The sequence below is a fragment of the Pogona vitticeps genome, chromosome 3 (assembly GCF_051106095.1).
Source record: "Pogona vitticeps strain Pit_001003342236 chromosome 3, PviZW2.1, whole genome shotgun sequence".
Lineage (NCBI taxonomy): Eukaryota > Metazoa > Chordata > Lepidosauria > Squamata > Agamidae > Pogona > Pogona vitticeps.
The window spans coordinates 202058531-202074798 of NC_135785.1; the positions used below are offsets into that span (position 1 = coordinate 202058531).

At 40.8% G+C, this 16268-nt stretch overlaps 1 protein-coding gene across 3 annotated transcripts in view; it reads left to right on the top strand.

Annotated features, from left to right (window-relative positions):
* Positions 1 to 265: 265 nt before the first annotated feature.
* The window catches only part of VPS26C (VPS26 endosomal protein sorting factor C), a 52334-nt gene continuing 36331 nt past the window's right edge, over positions 266 to 16268 (top strand). The window contains exons 1-8 of one of the 3 annotated variants that reach the window (XM_020789304.3): positions 266 to 423; positions 3546 to 3689; positions 6402 to 6551; positions 9107 to 9187; positions 11766 to 11840; positions 13833 to 13983; positions 14399 to 14551; positions 15325 to 15633. In XM_020789304.3, coding sequence (XP_020644963.1) covers positions 367 to 423; positions 3546 to 3689; positions 6402 to 6551; positions 9107 to 9187; positions 11766 to 11840; positions 13833 to 13983; positions 14399 to 14551; positions 15325 to 15407 — 894 coding nt within the window. In that variant the 5' untranslated portion in view covers positions 266 to 366 and the 3' untranslated portion in view covers positions 15408 to 15633. Of the gene's footprint in view, positions 424 to 3545; positions 3690 to 6401; positions 6552 to 9106; positions 9188 to 11765; positions 11841 to 13832; positions 13984 to 14398; positions 14552 to 15324; positions 15634 to 16268 lie in introns of those variants that run through there. The other 2 variants (XM_072994127.2, XM_020789305.3) reach the window with 2 other exon arrangements.

Consider the following 16268-nt stretch of genomic DNA (forward strand, 5'->3'; position numbering starts at 1 on the left):
CTCGGAGTGACAAAGGAAAGTCACGGTACCCCCTTCCTTCGCCGTTGCTAAGCGACCCCGGAGAAGGCGTATTCGGCAGGCAAGACTACCGGGGGGGGGGAAGAGACCGTAGGTATCACGTCGTATGAGACACATCTCTCTCCCCCCCTTTAGGCAACGGCACCTCTCGAAGTGTAACGTTGCTGACCCGGACGTGACGGTGCGTGGGCGCCCCTTTTGAACAGGGCGGGACCAGAAGTGGGCGAGGGAAAGCCTCGCGAGCGGATCGGGGATTCCCCGCCCTTTCCCGCCCAGAAAGAACGGAAGCGGCTCTCGTGATCCGCGAGAAACGTCCCCGTGATCCGGGCCGGACGAGGAGGGGCCGCTATGGCTACCGCGCTGGATATCAAGATCAAAAGGGCCAACAAAGTGTATCATTGCGGGGTGAGTCTTCCGGGGGCGCCTTGGTATTAGGAAGAGCTGGGTGTGTGTGTGTGTGTCGGATGAAAACGAAGTATTGGCCGCTTGCTTTTTTCGGGCAACGGCTGCTGTGCTAGAAACCCCCCCCCCCGCTCCATTGGCCCTACAGGGAGGGAGGCCGGCCGGCCGGCCAGCTAGCTTAGGAGTCTCCTTCTCCTCGGTTCAGGGAGCGGACCTCGGCTCCTTCCAAATAGCAGCCGAGGCGGTAGAGCGTTTTCAGCTGCATGGCTGAGGCCGACGGCTGGGCTGTTGAAATGCTTCCGGGGTGGAGGAGGGAGATTGCTCGTTCCTCTGGCTTACAGAACTACCGTTGCAAGGAAAGAGAAACTCTAAAATCTTAATATATGGAGGTCAGGGAGAAGTTATGTAGGCCTTTTTGCAGTGGAAGGGGATATGGCCATTTGTTTATTTTAAATGTTTGCACTGTTTCTTGTTAAAGAGTTTCATTTCCTCGTGTGATTTCTCCACTTACTGTGCTGTCAGGCAGATAGTTACTGTGTCATCTGGCATTTTGCCTGATATAGGATTGGCATTATAGCAAAAACATAGTTTGTATGCCAGCTGCATTAGAAGCTGAGAGTGATTTCTTCCTGAATGTTATTAATAATACAGATTTCTATAGCAATTCATAAGCAAAAGGGAATGTTTGATTTTATAACAAATACTGCCCTTGCTCATTAAACTTATATGCACATTCTAAACCACTGAGCTATCCAGTCAGCTAAGCCTGTCATTTATGGCGACACACTTGATTGATTGTAATTTTACCTTGCCTTCTCCATTAAAAATGCCCCAAAGTTGCTTACATCATTAAAATATAATAAATACTTAAAGCGAAAAACAAGTATACAAATATTAAAAAGGATCAAGCAAATACCAGTTGAAGAAATGGTAAACAAAAGCAATACTAAAAACATTCAAAACAGTAAGCCACAGCAATCCATTTTAAAAATACTGTACCACTTGGTCAGCCAGTCACTGAGGGAAGGCTTGCCTGAAGAGAAAGGTCTTTGCCTGCTTGCAGAACAACTGCAAAGATGGGGCCAGCCTGGCCTCCAGTAGGAGGGTGTTCCTAAGTCTGAGAGCAGCAACATACAAAAATACCCATTTTGATAGCAACAAGTAGGCTTGAAAACAGTTTGATATGTCTCACCCAGTACTTTTATGTGGCCCAACAAAATTGTTTCAGAATCCAGTGATATCTAACTACCTACGCTCAAACAGAGTTTGTCAAAAGAAATGTATTTTCAGTAAAACTACCTGTGCAAGATCACTCGCTGCCAAGTCTAGATTTCCATAGAAAAAATGAATCCGCTCATGTTTTTGTAAGCCTCTTTCCTCAGAAACTAAACAAAACCTTTTCCCCAAGCTGGCCATGCTTTAATGTCTGAGTGTGTCTCAGGGTAGATGATCTTTCTTTGTGAAGGTTTGAGATGTATTCCAAAGCATTCTCCATCTTCACATATGGTGATTTTGAGAAATAGTGTGGGATGTGAAACAGTTCTTGGATTGTTACTCATAGCATTGTTTCAGGACCATTTTTAGTCAAAGGCTTTAGGCATACAATGATCTAGGCATCAAATGTCAAAATAACTGTTTGGTTTACTTAGTGCCACTCTCAGAATGCATTATTATTTTTTACATGGAGTTTCTAGGTACAGTAAAGGAATTTACCAATATATCTCATTAATAATGAACCACAATCTCTCTGATACACAGTCTTGTTCTACTTAGGAAGTCATCTGTCACTTTGTTTGTTTAGACGTTAAGTCTTGTCCGACTCTTCGTGACCACATGGATCAGAGCATGCCAGGCCCTCCTGTCTTCCACTGCCTCCCAGATTTTGGTGAAATTCATGTTGGAAGTTTCGGTGACACTGTCCAACCATCTCGTCTCTGTCATCCCCTTCTCCTCTTGCCTTCACACTTTCCTAACATCAAGGTCTTTTCCAGGGAGTCTTCTCTTCTCATGAGATGGCCAAAGTATTGGAGCCTCAGCTTCAGGATCTGTCCTTCCAGTGAGCACTCAGGGTTGATTTCCTTCAGAATGGATAGGTTTGTTCTCTTTGCAGTCCAGGAGACTCTTGTCTCCTCCAGCACCATAATTCAAAACCATCAATTCTTTGGCGATCAGGCTTCTTTATGGTACAGCTCTCACTTCCATACATTGCTACTGGAAAAACCATAGCTTTGACTATGTTGGCAAGGTGATGTCTCTGCTTTTTAAGATGCTGTCTAGGTTTGTTATTGCTTTCCCCCCAAGAAGCAGTTGTCTTTTAATTTCGTGGCTGCCCTCGCCATCTGCAGTGATCATGGAGCCCAAGAAAGTAAAATCTGTCATTGCCCCCAGTTCTTCCCCTTCTATTTGCCAGGAGATGATGGGACCAGTGGCCATGATCTTAGTTTTTTTTTGATGTTGAGTTTCAGACCATTTTTGCCCCTCTCCTCTTTCACCCTCATTAAGATGTTCTTTAATTTCTCCTCACTTTCTGCCATCAGATTGGTATCATCTGCATATCTGAGGTTGTTGATATTTCTTCCACCAATCTTAATTCTGGTTTGGGATTTCTCCAATCCAGCCTTTCGCATGATGTATTCTGCATATAAGTTAAATAAGCAGGGAGACAATATACAACCTTGTCGTACTCCTTTCCCAATTTGGAACCAATGAGTTGTTCCATATCCAGTTCTAACAGTTGTTTCCTGTCTCACATATAGATTTGTCACGAGATAGATAAGGTGGTCAGGGCACAAATGTGACACAAATGAATGTTGATAAAGTTTTGTTTATACCATTTTTTATTCTGGAGAGTTCTAAATCATGCTATTGTAAGGTGAAAAAGCAGGAAGAGACCGATGAACAAAGGAGATCTGCAGTTTGTACTGGGTGTTACTATTTAGCAATGCTGCATAATAGGGGAGATGGGACAGATGAATGCCAGATAATTATGTGCCCTGTACTGTTTGCTATGCTGTCCTTTCCCCTGTTGGTGGATGTTGCTTTTGAGAAGCTTTGTGGCCTCTGGTTGCCACTGAACCTAGAGAAACAGATGTATTCCATGTTCTTTTTTATTTTTCTCCACTTAGGAAGTGCTCACTGGAGTGGTTGTCATAACAAGTAAAGATGCCATCCAGCACCAGGGAATTTCATTAACAATGGAAGGGACTGTAAACCTACAACTGAGTGCCAAAAGTGTTGGAGTGTTTGAAGCCTTCTACAATTCAGTAAAGGTACACATAGTTTAAAAAACTATCTTGAAAAACTTTCCCAAGCCTGTTAGTTATATGTGTAACATCAAAGCATCACGTGAAGGTTTAATTGATTTCAGCTGTTTGTTTGGTGCTGCTAAGGTTTAAACAAACAAAAGTACTTTATAAAACGTGATCCCATATACACTTACTGTCTTAGCCAAAGAATGCAGGGTGACCATATCTCGGTTTATGACAATACATATACAATTACCCCATTTCTAATTACATAAATATGAACAGAAGTAGTTTTTCATTTCAACATTGAGAAATAGAAAGAATGCACTCCTAGGCAATATTAAATATCATGCATTGCTATTCGATTAGAGAAATACAAATTATCTGACATCCTGCATTATCTGTTTTTTATACAAGGCTATGCACTTCCGGGAATTGCCGTTCAGCTTCCTAAGTGTTCTGCATTCAAACTTTTACTACAAGAAACTACAAAAAGATGCTAATCTTGGGACCAGTTGTGTGGAAGAGGGTGGGATCCCCATCAGTGAGGTGTCCAGTCACTCCCTGGGACCCACCAAGTTCCCTGGGACCCACTCTCTGGGACCCACCAACATCTAGCTCTCAGTAGACCTAGGAGAAACTATGGTGGACTGTGTAAGCCAAGAATCGGGAGAGAGCTTGAGAGATGATAGAAGTCTCAAAAAGGAAGACAAAGAGGGAAAGGTGGAACAGTCAGGGGGAGCGGGAAAAGACTCAAAGGAAATGAGGGATATAAAGGAGGAATTGGTGGGAATAGGGAGGAGGAAGATAAGGGATGTGCTGGAGGGAGCAAATGGAGGCTTTGGAGCTAACAACTCAAAAAAAGGGAGAAACTTAGAGCCTGCTGTGGAAAAGGAGGAGGTAAAAGTGGAGGAAGAGAGCACCTGAGAAGTCACTGCAGAAACCCATGGTGAGGTTTTCCTCTTGGAAGCAGAGTCAAAGGAAACCTCTGATATGCTCAGGAGTGAGCTTGAGTTAAGGAAGACTGGGGAAATTGGTGCAGCTGAGGTGTAGAAGAAGCAGAGAGTCAGCATAAAGCCCAACCCCCTGCAAATCATCTTATTGGTGAGAGAGGGATTGGAGGGAGAAGAGATGCCAGGCCCTAGAAGCTAAAAAGAGGGGAGAATATAGAGATAATAACAAATTCCGGAGAGGTCCAAAAGTGGTTTGTCAGACCCCTAAATCATGACATCACCGGGAAAGCTACCAAGGAGCCTTTGAGTGTGTATTTATTGTGGGCATATAGACCACTGGTTCTGAACCTTGGGTTACTCAGGAGTTTTGGACTGCAACTCCCAGAAGCCTTCACCACCAACTGTCCTGGCTGGGGTTTCTGGGAGTTGCAGTTCAAAAACATCCGAGTAACAAAGGTTAAGAACCACTGATATAGACCATCACTACTACAACCCTACCCTTGCCTAACCTTCTTGGGAAGGATACATTTAAGACAAAGTGACCTTGATACTTGCTGTAAGATTGAAACCAGAATCCTCCCAAGAGAGAACCTGGGGAAGAAGTTGTTTGAGAGATACTATGTTGATATCTGTTTAAAGAAATCTCAAGTTGTTGGTATTGACAATGTACCTGTTCAGTTGATAAATCTAGTTCATTTGCATGAACCCAGGTCTCTTCTTGTGGACAGAATAATGGATGACAGCAGTCTTCCTAGGCCCCTTGGATTGATTTCATTTCTATATCATGCCATCCAGTGGCAGGCCACTACTCTGGGCAGTTTTCAATATTGAATAAACATAAAAGACAACTGTCCCCCATTCAAGAGAATTGGGAGGAATTGGACCGATATATTTCAATAAAATCAGGAGCTTATTCTTCCCACATTGCTGTGCCTTTCTATAAGCCACATACTGTGTGAGTTTCTGAATGGTCAGATGCTTAATATTCATGAAGAAACTTGGGCCTGGGAGGGCTCATTGGTGGACATCGTACTGCCAGTAACAGATATTGAGAGGTGCTGAGGGCAAAGCCTCAAAATCAAATGAAAGGTCCTTCTCATTGGTTCTAGACTAGTCCCTGCAGTCCAAAACAAGCAGGAACGTGTATTCTTCTATTTGATGCTGTGTTTCATTTCTCAGCGATCTGAACACTGCTTTACAGAAACTGAGTAAAAATTTATTAACTAACATAATTGTTTAAAGTAGTTTTATAATAACACTGGGAAATTTAAAGTTTGTTCCATCAAAAGTCTTTAAAGATCACATAAGAAGTTGAACTAAGGAAGATGATTCCATGAGTTAAGGGCTGTCCAGATCTGGATGTCAAGATGTGTTCAGTACTGTGTGCACTGAGGGTTCTTCATACGACTGAGCAGTGCAATGATAAGTGCCGCTAAATAGCAGCAAAATTGCAAATGTAAACAGGCCATTTTTTAAACATTTTATGGATTTTTTGGGGGAGGGGGTTAATAGTTGACAAATACACATGTATGCATGTGTTAGAACTGTAATGCTAAACATGTTTACTGAGTATAGTAAGCCCCATAGAGTTTATTTGTGCACAATGTATTGTGAGTATAGGATTGCAACCTCAGAACCTTTAAAGTGAATAAGCAAGATTGCTGCTCTGTCTTTTATATGCCTATGGTAAGTATGCATTTTCAAATATTTGGCTGATTTGTTGCTTATGTCTGATGTTGCTTTAATTCTCTTAAATGTCTGTGTTTTCTTCTTCGTTTAATAGCCTATACAGCTTATTAATAATACTGTGGAAATGGTAAAGCCTGGAAAACTTCCCAGTGGTAAAACAGAAATTCCTTTCGAGTTTCCACTGCAAGTGAAGGGAAACAAAATCCTCTATGAAACTTACCATGGAGTTTTTGTCAATATACAAGTAAGAGATGGATAAATTGGTGTTGTTAGCAAAGTATTTTTTATATCAGCATTGTTATCAAAGCATAGGCTGGGAACTTATGGCCTGATGTCTCAATTTGCCTGCAGAGACTTCTCGGGTGGTTGTGCTCCTGCCTCTTTGCACAAGGCAGAGGGGCAGCAGAGGGGACTCCTGACTGAGCCACGGTCTCAAGGAGTACTCTGCAAGGCTGCAGCTCAATGCCACTGCACCTTGTCCTTTAAGTAATCTTTAAGATTCACTGGATGAGAAGTGTACGTGTGTGAACATACATATGTGCATGCATGTTAGGAAAATATGTATATACTATGTATATACTAAGAAACATGCACAGTGGTGCCTCGCAAGACGATTGCTTCGCATAACAATGGATTTGCTTTACAATGAGGTTTTTGGAGCCATCTTGCGCTTGGTTTAACGATGTTTCCTATGGGTGATTTTCGCTTTACGATGTTAGGGACCTTGCCTCGCAAGACGGTTAAATTTTAAGTCCCTGTTTTTCGCTTTATGATGTTTCTGACAGCTTGGTCTTGCTTCGCTATACAAGTCTTTTAATGGTCTCTATTTCATTAGACGGCTGTCTTCGCTTGGGAACCGCGTTTCGCTTAACACTGTTTCCTATAGCAATTTTCCCATTGGAATGGATTATCAGGTTTTCAATGCATTTCAATGGGAAAACGTGTTTTGCAAGATGATGTTTTCGCTTAACAGTGATTTTCGCGGAACGAATTAACATCCTCTTGCGAAGCACCACTGTACATGATCTGTGCCAAGACCAGATAAAAGGAACCTCATTAAAGCGACAGCTAGCATAAGGAGTGACATCTGAAAACGTTATACAGATACAGACACACCACCATTTAAAAGGCACTTGTGGTAACCTGAAATTGAAAGAGTAATATATATTCTTGCTGTCTGTATATTTATCTCCAAAGAACATCTCTTGGTCTGTAGGATTTTTCTTCCCCTTACCTGCTATTTCTGATATCTTTTTCCTCCCATTTTCAGGTAACAAACATACTAGGAATATATAAATTAGTAATTTCATAATGTGAATTTCAGTAATAGGTTCTTTATTATAATATATTTTTGGAAAAGCACCTTATTTATTAATATGCATTGGACCCCTCTCATTTACTGTAAGCCCATTATTTCAATATGCAATTCAAACTTCTATTTTGCTTTTACAGTGGGGTCTCGACTTAAGAACTGAATTCGTATTGGAAGGCAGTTCTCAGGTCGAAAAGTTCTTAAGTCGAATCTGCATTTCCCATAGGAATGCATTGAAAACCATTTAATCTGTATCTGCTCTTTTCGTCCATAGAAACTAATGGGAAGCTGCTATTCCGCCTTCTGCCACTAGAGGGGGATATTTTTTCTTTTTTCCTTTTAACCTAAGATGACTTAGCTTTAAAAAAAGGAAAAAAAGAGTTCGTAACTCGAATCTAAGTTCGTAAGTCGAGTCCATATATTCCAATGAGAGCGGTTCGTAAGTCGAAACGTTCGTATGTCGAGCCGTTCGTAAGTCGAGACCCCACTGTATCTTCTCTTGTTCCCTCAGAAATTCCAAATAATCCAATGAATAATTTATATTTTAAGGTGCAATATAAATTGATAGAATGTCACCCAGAAGCCACTGGTAATGGTGCGGCTAAAAAAACACTGTAAATAAATAAATAAATAAACAAATAAATAAATAAATAAATAAATACATGTGTGTTAGACTTGTTCTGCTTCTTCTTTCTTTTTGTTGTTGTTGAGAATTTTGTACTAATTAACACTATTTGAAAAAGATGGAATCATTTATACATCAGTAATTAACTGTATTTCAGCTAGACTTTAGAGGACTCATTGTATCGACAATATGAATCTGCTACCAGGGCCCCCTGGTTAAAATACAGTGGTGCCTCGCTTGACGAGGATAATTCGTTCCGTTCAAATCACTGTTAAGCGAAATCCTCGTCAAGCAAAATTTAAAAACCCATTGAAATGCATTGAAAACCAGTTCAATGCGTTCCAATGGGCGAAATACCTGCTCCTTTTGTGAAGATCCTCCATAGGGCAGCCATTTTCTGGTGCCTGTAAAGTGAGGAATCCGTCCTAAAGCACAGCGGGGAGCCATTTTGCACAGTGGGCGCCCATTATAGAGCTGCCGATCAGCTGTTTTAAAATCATCGTCTAGTGAAAAATGGGTTCCCGAAGCAGGGAACCGATCATTGTTAAGCGACTTTCCTCATAGGAACATCGCAAAAACTTCATCATAAAGCAGTTTCACCGTTTAATGAGGTAATCATTAAGTGAGGCACCACTGTATAGCCCTGACACTGAATGAATGTATTCGTTTCATGCTCCCTGTGAATCCAGCAAGCAAATTTGTCTATTGCTATTACTATTACTACTGCTATATTAATCTGGTCACATTGGGCATTTATAGTGAGTATAAGATGTGAGGAACAGTCAGAAAATAAAGTGTTAGTAATGGACAGTCTTACTTTATGGTGCAAAAAATGTACATTTTCCTCCTCCCTTTTCAACAGTATATCCTTCGATGTGACATGAGGCGCTCTCTCCTTGCCAAGGATTTGACTAAGACTTGTGAATTTATTGTCCACTCACCAGTAAGTTTTTCTTCTGTGTTTAGTTACCTGAGACTTGGGTATTTCCATGTTCAGTTAGTAATATATTCGTTGTACTGTATTGAAATCACTCAAAGGATCCTTCTTAAGATCATCCAATAAAGCTAATGAATACATTTAATCAGATTTTTGGAGTAACCAAATATATCTAATTGATACCCTGTAATACAAGAAATTCCTAATATAAGAAAGATTTATTCTTTTTCAAATTTATATTACCAAAAATATTTGCTATGAGCTATGAAATTTTGCAGTGAAAAATTGCCATGTAACAATAAATACTGTAAAATTAGTATGATGTGCTTTTTTATTAAAGGGCCATGGTACTGCCACTTTAGTTAAGGCAGGTTGCCAACAACAAAGCTTACTGACAAACTTCAAAATTCCATTTTTTGAACTGAAGACAACTATTTAGTTAATAGCTTGAAAAAGGAACATCCATGATCTTCTTCATAAGGCTTGCATCTGCACCAGATTGCAAGCAGATGCGACAAGAGTTGTTACAATACAAGTCGATGTGCTTCAGTCAGTTACCTGTGTTCCATTATTTCCTCCGGTTTCAGCCAGACATCTCATATTTTGATTACACTTTAAAGAAGGGTAGTGATTCACTTCATTCAGGCTTTTTGAGGAAGGCAGTTTTTATTGGCTGAAATCCTGTTGCTTAGCGTAAATTGCACTAGAGCAGGCCCATTGAATCAGGGAGGATTTGGTGAGTCAAGTCCACTATAAATTCCATTAATTCAAATGGGTCTACTCTTATTTGCAGCTTTAGAATAATAGGTTGCAACTAGAGTGGGCCCCTTTGAGTTGGTATGGTAGAAACCAAGAGAATTTCAGCCATGGGTTTGGTGAAGTTCTGAATAACAGCTCAAATGTTGCTGTGTTGCTGTGTCTTTTTGCCCCATTTAACCTTGTAATGGCAGTTGTTGCCAAAATTATCTTATGCTTGCTCTGTTTCATTATGCTAGAATGCTTCCAGTGTTTTGGGAAGGATTCCAACTTCCAAAGGAAGTGTTGAATTCTGTGTGCAAAGCTTATTCTTTTGTTTTCATAATGTGACCTCACAATCATGCTACATATTACTCCATGGATTAAACTGTAATGTGGGGAAATGGGATCTATAACCCTGGTTTGAAAGAGGGCCAGGGAAGCTATAGCCATCCAGAATTTCTGGGACTGAAAGTGCCATCATCTCCAACATTGGTTATGCTGGTTGGGGCATTGTAGCACATTAGCATCTCAAGGGGCTTAAAGTTCCTGTGGACTACTCTGGTACTATGGAAGATTTTCTCTGGAAGTTATATGCTCAGTAACAGGTGCTAACAGGTGCTTATTGGGGCTGAAGAAGATGCCTGTTAATGCATTCAGAGTAGTGTGTGCCATTGAGTCCGGCCATTACATCAGTTTGTAAGAAGGTAATAGAAAGTTACATTGGAAAGAAAATAGATTTAAAAGTGGGAGGGGAACGACAAAAGAGAAGTCATGTAACTCCTTTGGGGCTCCAAGAAAACAAGATTGTAGTCTCTTAAAGGATAGTTACGTATTTTTTTTTAATATTCTGTGCTAAAACTGGAATTTAAAACAACAAACTACAACACACAATACTTACTGTGCTGTAGTGGATAGAGTGATGGACTAGGACTCTGGTGACCAATGTTCAAATCCTTGCTCAGCCATGGAAACTTGCTAAGGGGAGTGGAACTGTAAAACCACTCCTTCAATATCTCACTTACCTTGAGAGCCCAGTTTAGGTTGCTATAAGTCGGTCCCAACTTGACAGCACAGAACAACAACAATGCTAAAACGGTTTATTGTTGCTGCTGTGCATAAGGGGAGTGCCGTCCTAGTCAATTCCTCTGCTGTAGGCTTGAATATAAGCTTCTTAATACAGTGGTGCCTCGCGTAGCGATAATCGGTGCAGCAAAAATCGCTGCAAAGCGATTTCGTCGCTATGCGATATTAAAAAACCCATAGGAATGCATTGAAACCCCTTCAATGCGTTCCTATGGGCTTCAGACTCACCTTTAAGCGAAAATCCTCCATACGGCAGCCATTTTCGCTGCCCGGTAACTGAGGAATCTGTCCCAGAAAACAGCGGGCGGCCATTTTTTTAACCCGGTGGCCATTTTGGAACTGCCAATCAGCTGTTAAAAACCATCGCTTTGCGATGATCGGTAAGCGAAACAGGGTATCGATCATCGCAAAGCAATTTTTCCCCATTTAAAACATTGCAATGCGATCGCAAAAAGTTAATCGCTATGCAATTTCGTTGTTAAACGGGGCGCCTGTTAAGCGAGGCACCATTGTAATTAAATATCATGGAAGGTTTCTCTTGTAGAGCTTTCCTTTTAGGCTGGTGAGAGCATGTGTCAGATAGTGCTACTGCCACGTAGAAAGTCAAGTATATGGCTGATAGCTGCCTCCTGTCAAAGCCATCTTCTGGCAAGAACTACAGTTCCTGTAGAGACCCATTCTGTTTCTTCTAACACATGAAAATACGTAACTTTTCAACCTGCTTAAGTGGAATACTAAAATTAGAATTCTAACCCTGTTGCAGCCTCAGAAAAGTAAACCAACTCCAAGCCCAGTGGATTTTACGATTACTCCTGAAACTCTACAGAACGTGAAAGAGGTAAGAGCCTATGATGTTGAAAGCAGTATGATTTCTCCTTCTGTACCTTTACAAAAAATGAGTTGGTTTAGATGTAGCACCAAGCCATGGATTGGCTGTGTGCTGCCATTGCCTTCATCCTTCTCACCCTCATCCACATGTTCCATTTTCTTTTCTCACTCCTTTATTGGCATGCCACAGCTTTTCCTTACATCTGGGCAAATCCAGTCATTAGAGAAGACATACTGAACCCATGGGAATGTCAATACTGATGTAAGTTCCATTGTTTCAAGTGTGGCTTGCAAGAAGAATGAAATTTATGCAAATCGTAGTTTAACTGAGTTCTGATTAAAATAAAATTACTAAGTCAAAGAGCAAAAAAAATGACATTTTTGTGGGGGGATAAAGAATATAAGCATGAGGCTTATTAAGTTTTGGTGCTACATAGAGACCAACTATTGTGGAGAATGATAAACAGAGATCCCTCTGCTATGTTCTTCTTGGTTTTATTCCTGCCGATTCAACCAGTACAATAGAATACTTTTTTAAAAAAAGTTATATTTCCTGATAACCTTTTGTTGTGTGTGTGTGTCTGTCTGTGGGAGTTGTACAGTGGTGCCTCACATAGCGATCGCTCCGTTGAGCGATGAAATCGCTTAGCGACGGAGTTTTTGTGATCACAAAAGCGATCGCTTTGTGATGGTCCCTATGGGGTTTTTTTGCTTTGCGATGATCGCGGGGAAGCGATCATGGCAAAGCGACCCTTTTTTAACAGCTGATCGGTGGTTTCAAAATGGCCGCCCGCTGTTTTTCCTCGCTTAAGAGGCAGCGAAAATGGCGGCGCTATGGAGGATTTTCACTTAAAGGTGAGTTTTAAGCCCACAGGAATGCATTAATCGTGTTTTAATGTGTTTCTATGGGCTTTTTAATTTCGCTTAGCAATGTTTTCGCTTAGCAACATTTTTTACGGAACAGATTAACGTCGCTAAGTGAGGCCCACTGTATTGCCCTTCCTAAGGGAAATCCTCAATAATACTACGTATTCAGATTTGATATCGGGAAAGATTTTACTGTATAGATAGAATCTTGATTCCCAGATCTGCCTGTCTTTATCTATCCCTTGTGCCCTGCCCATCTTTGGTACCATGGATAGAGAGGTAACATGGTAGTTGTCTCTTTCTGAGAGAGGAGGAAAAATAATGCTGTTTGTCAAACCTAAACTGATGCTATTTGTGAAACTGAAAATCTTCAACCCACAGGGAAATGTTGCTGTTACTGAGGCATCATTGACTATGCAACATTCTCCACATGTACCATCTTATTTGCTTGGCTAGTAACCAACATAATTCAGAAGGAAGAGTAAAAGCTAGACACGTTTAACAGATCTAGGACAAAGGGTCAGGGGTTAAATAGATTGTATAGAATAAATACTTACAGCCCAGAAAAGCAACCAAGTTGACACTGCAAAGAGAAAACAATACCCTTTGTTTGGGGCAAGCAAAAGTCTCTGCTCATTAGGCAATTTTTTTCCTGATATGTAAAAGTCATGTAAAAGTCCCACAAACATTACGTCTGGGGTGGGCATCAGTTTAGCAAGATGGAATGCAAGAGGTGAAGGGAGGATTCTCAGACGTGGTTCCACAGGTCCTTGTTCTAGCGCTCGCTGTAGTTTTAGATTATTGCAAATATAGTTTGTGAAGGTGTTGGGCTTTAATAATCAGTTGGCAAGATCAGTAATAAAAATATATTCAGACTAAAAATGATATAGATCTATTTAGATAAGGTTCCCTTCATTTATGTAAGACTTAAGAGATCTTTCTCAATTTATTTTACATAGTTATTGATAAAATGCCTAGCTTTCTCGGGATTGTATAGAAAAACAGGCATCTTGCAGGCATGCAGTCTAATAAGCATGCTACAAAATAGAGATAGGGACAGAACAGAAAACTCTCAGCCTCGGGTGCTAAGTCTTTGGAACACTGTTGTCACGTCCCCTCTTATTTTTGTTTCCAGAGGGCATTGCTCCCCAAATTTCTCATCAGAGGTCACCTTAATTCAACAAACTGCATCATAACACAGCCTTTAACAGGGGAGCTGGTGGTGGTGAGCTCGGATGCTGCAGTTAAGAGCATTGAGCTCCAGTTGGTACGCGTGGAAACTTGTGGTAGGTTATTATATGTGTGTATATAGATCTAAAGTGTAGAACATGTACTATTTTAAAAGTAAAAGAAATTGCTACAATATTTCCATCTTATATGCTTAAAATTTTACTGGAACAGTTTAATATTTCTATATTGCATCTTGCTTACAGAAGAGCTATGACAAGTTCCTTTAAGCTGTTAGAATCTTGTAGAGATAACACACATAGTTCTTAAAGAGCTAGGTTTGTGTGCTCTTAATATGCAATTGTGTGGAGTCTAATTTGTGTGCATTTAACATCACTGTGTACTAAATCTTCTAGTTTGAAACAGATGTCCTGTTTGGAAGCTTTCCCTGTATAGCGGTTTTCAGACATTGAATATATTCCTTCAAAAGGTTAACTTACTCTTTAATGCTACATTCATCCCACTTTTGCAAAGGCTGTGCTGAAGGATATGCAAGAGATGCCACTGAGATTCAGAATATTCAAATCGCTGATGGAGATGTCTGCAGAAATCTACCCATTCCAATCTACATGGTATTCCCCAGGCTATTTACTTGCCCTACGCTGGAAACTACAAATTTCAAAGTTGGTAAGGAGATATGCATTTTGAATTACTATTACGTTTCACTGAAATAAAAGAGAACCATGTGGTCGGTACAAAATACAAATGAACACTAAGCAAATCATACAGTATGCGAGCTTTCGTGGATCAGGACCACTTTGTTAAGCTTGTACCAATTTGAGGAACTTAAAAGTCCAAAAGTTTATGACAAGATGGATGTTGCTGGGCACGCATTTCGTTCATATAAGTCAGGAGATAGCAGGCAGTGGTAGAGTTGTTATTTTAAAGTTACAGCTGAGACAGCTGTGGATTGGACGTTACACCCAATTCTTCAAACAAAAAGGCACGGGTTGTTTTGAAATAGTGAAATAAGGAAACTAAGTAATATTACACTGATTGCTGATGAACTAAAAGTGTTTTGACAATTGGGGAATTACATCTGGCAAGACCTCTTTCTGCCCGCAGAGCTTTCCCCTGGTAAGTCCGATTCAGTTACTGAATCGGACTTTCGATGCTGGCTGGCTGGAACAGCCTTGAAGCAGCATTCCATTTAGGTCTCTACTGGTATAAACAATTTAATAAAATGAAGGAGTTCTGTAAATTTAATTGCCTTGGTTTGGGCCACATTGCCCGACTTCATTCAGAATATGTTTGCCTGAGCATCCAGTGTTTCTAGCTGAGTCTTTTAAACCTATAACCCATACATATATTTTAATAAGACAGGGCCTATGCCACTGTGCTGGTAATTTATTATGTAATTTCTACTAATATCAAGCTTGTCTTGGGTTTTTTTCTTCTAGAATTTGAAGTTAATGTTGTTGTCCTGTTGCATGATGATCACCTCATCACAGAGAACTTTCCCCTGAAGCTTGGCAGGCTGTGAATTGTCACAGTTGTTTCAGAATGTTCAGTGGGGCCAGGTGCTTCCTGACAGTTTCTGACATCATGCAAGAATCCAGTGGATTGGCACCGCAGGATCCAAGCCATGGAATCATTCTATATTCTAATTGGGTGGCAGCAATAATTAGATGTTTTGAATGATGGGGGCACAGTCGTATGTTTGCTGCAACTATAAAAGTGCTCTCAGAAGGCTAGTATGCAGTGAGAAAGAGATGGGATCTCTTAGTGGTACAAGGTAACAAGTATTAATAAGAGGTTGAAGAAGTGGCGCTGCTTCTGGCGAAATGCTGCATTGCATTCCAGGGAGTCCTCTTTCTTTCTAAGCTGTATTTTGGCATTTGCTTATTGTGACAACCCCAGACCTACTGGGACATGCCACACGTTAACTAAGCTGCCACCAACCATTCCCTATAAGAAGTCACACAGACCAGGGATGGATTTTCAACAAATCAAAGAATAAGGTTTATTTAAAACAACACACAGGGAAAATAAAATGATCAGGTGAATAAGATATAGTAACGTGGCTTAGTCTCATTCATACATGCACACAGTTTGGTTCACACAGAACACTCAACTTGAAGCACAGACCCTGAACCTATCAGTTCTGGCTAACCCTTCAGACACCTGAACCTATCAGGTTGGTACTGACTGACACACAGTAGTACCCTGTCTGACACACAGACTCCCACACCAGCTTCTTCTTCCCAGCTGCTGCTTCGTCTCCTCAGCTCTCCACACACGCTTCACATATATATACAGTACAGCCCCTCCTCCTGATGTCCCGCCTTCCACTCCCCATAGGATGGAACTTTCCCTCCAAACCCATGACAGACAGGTAACATCA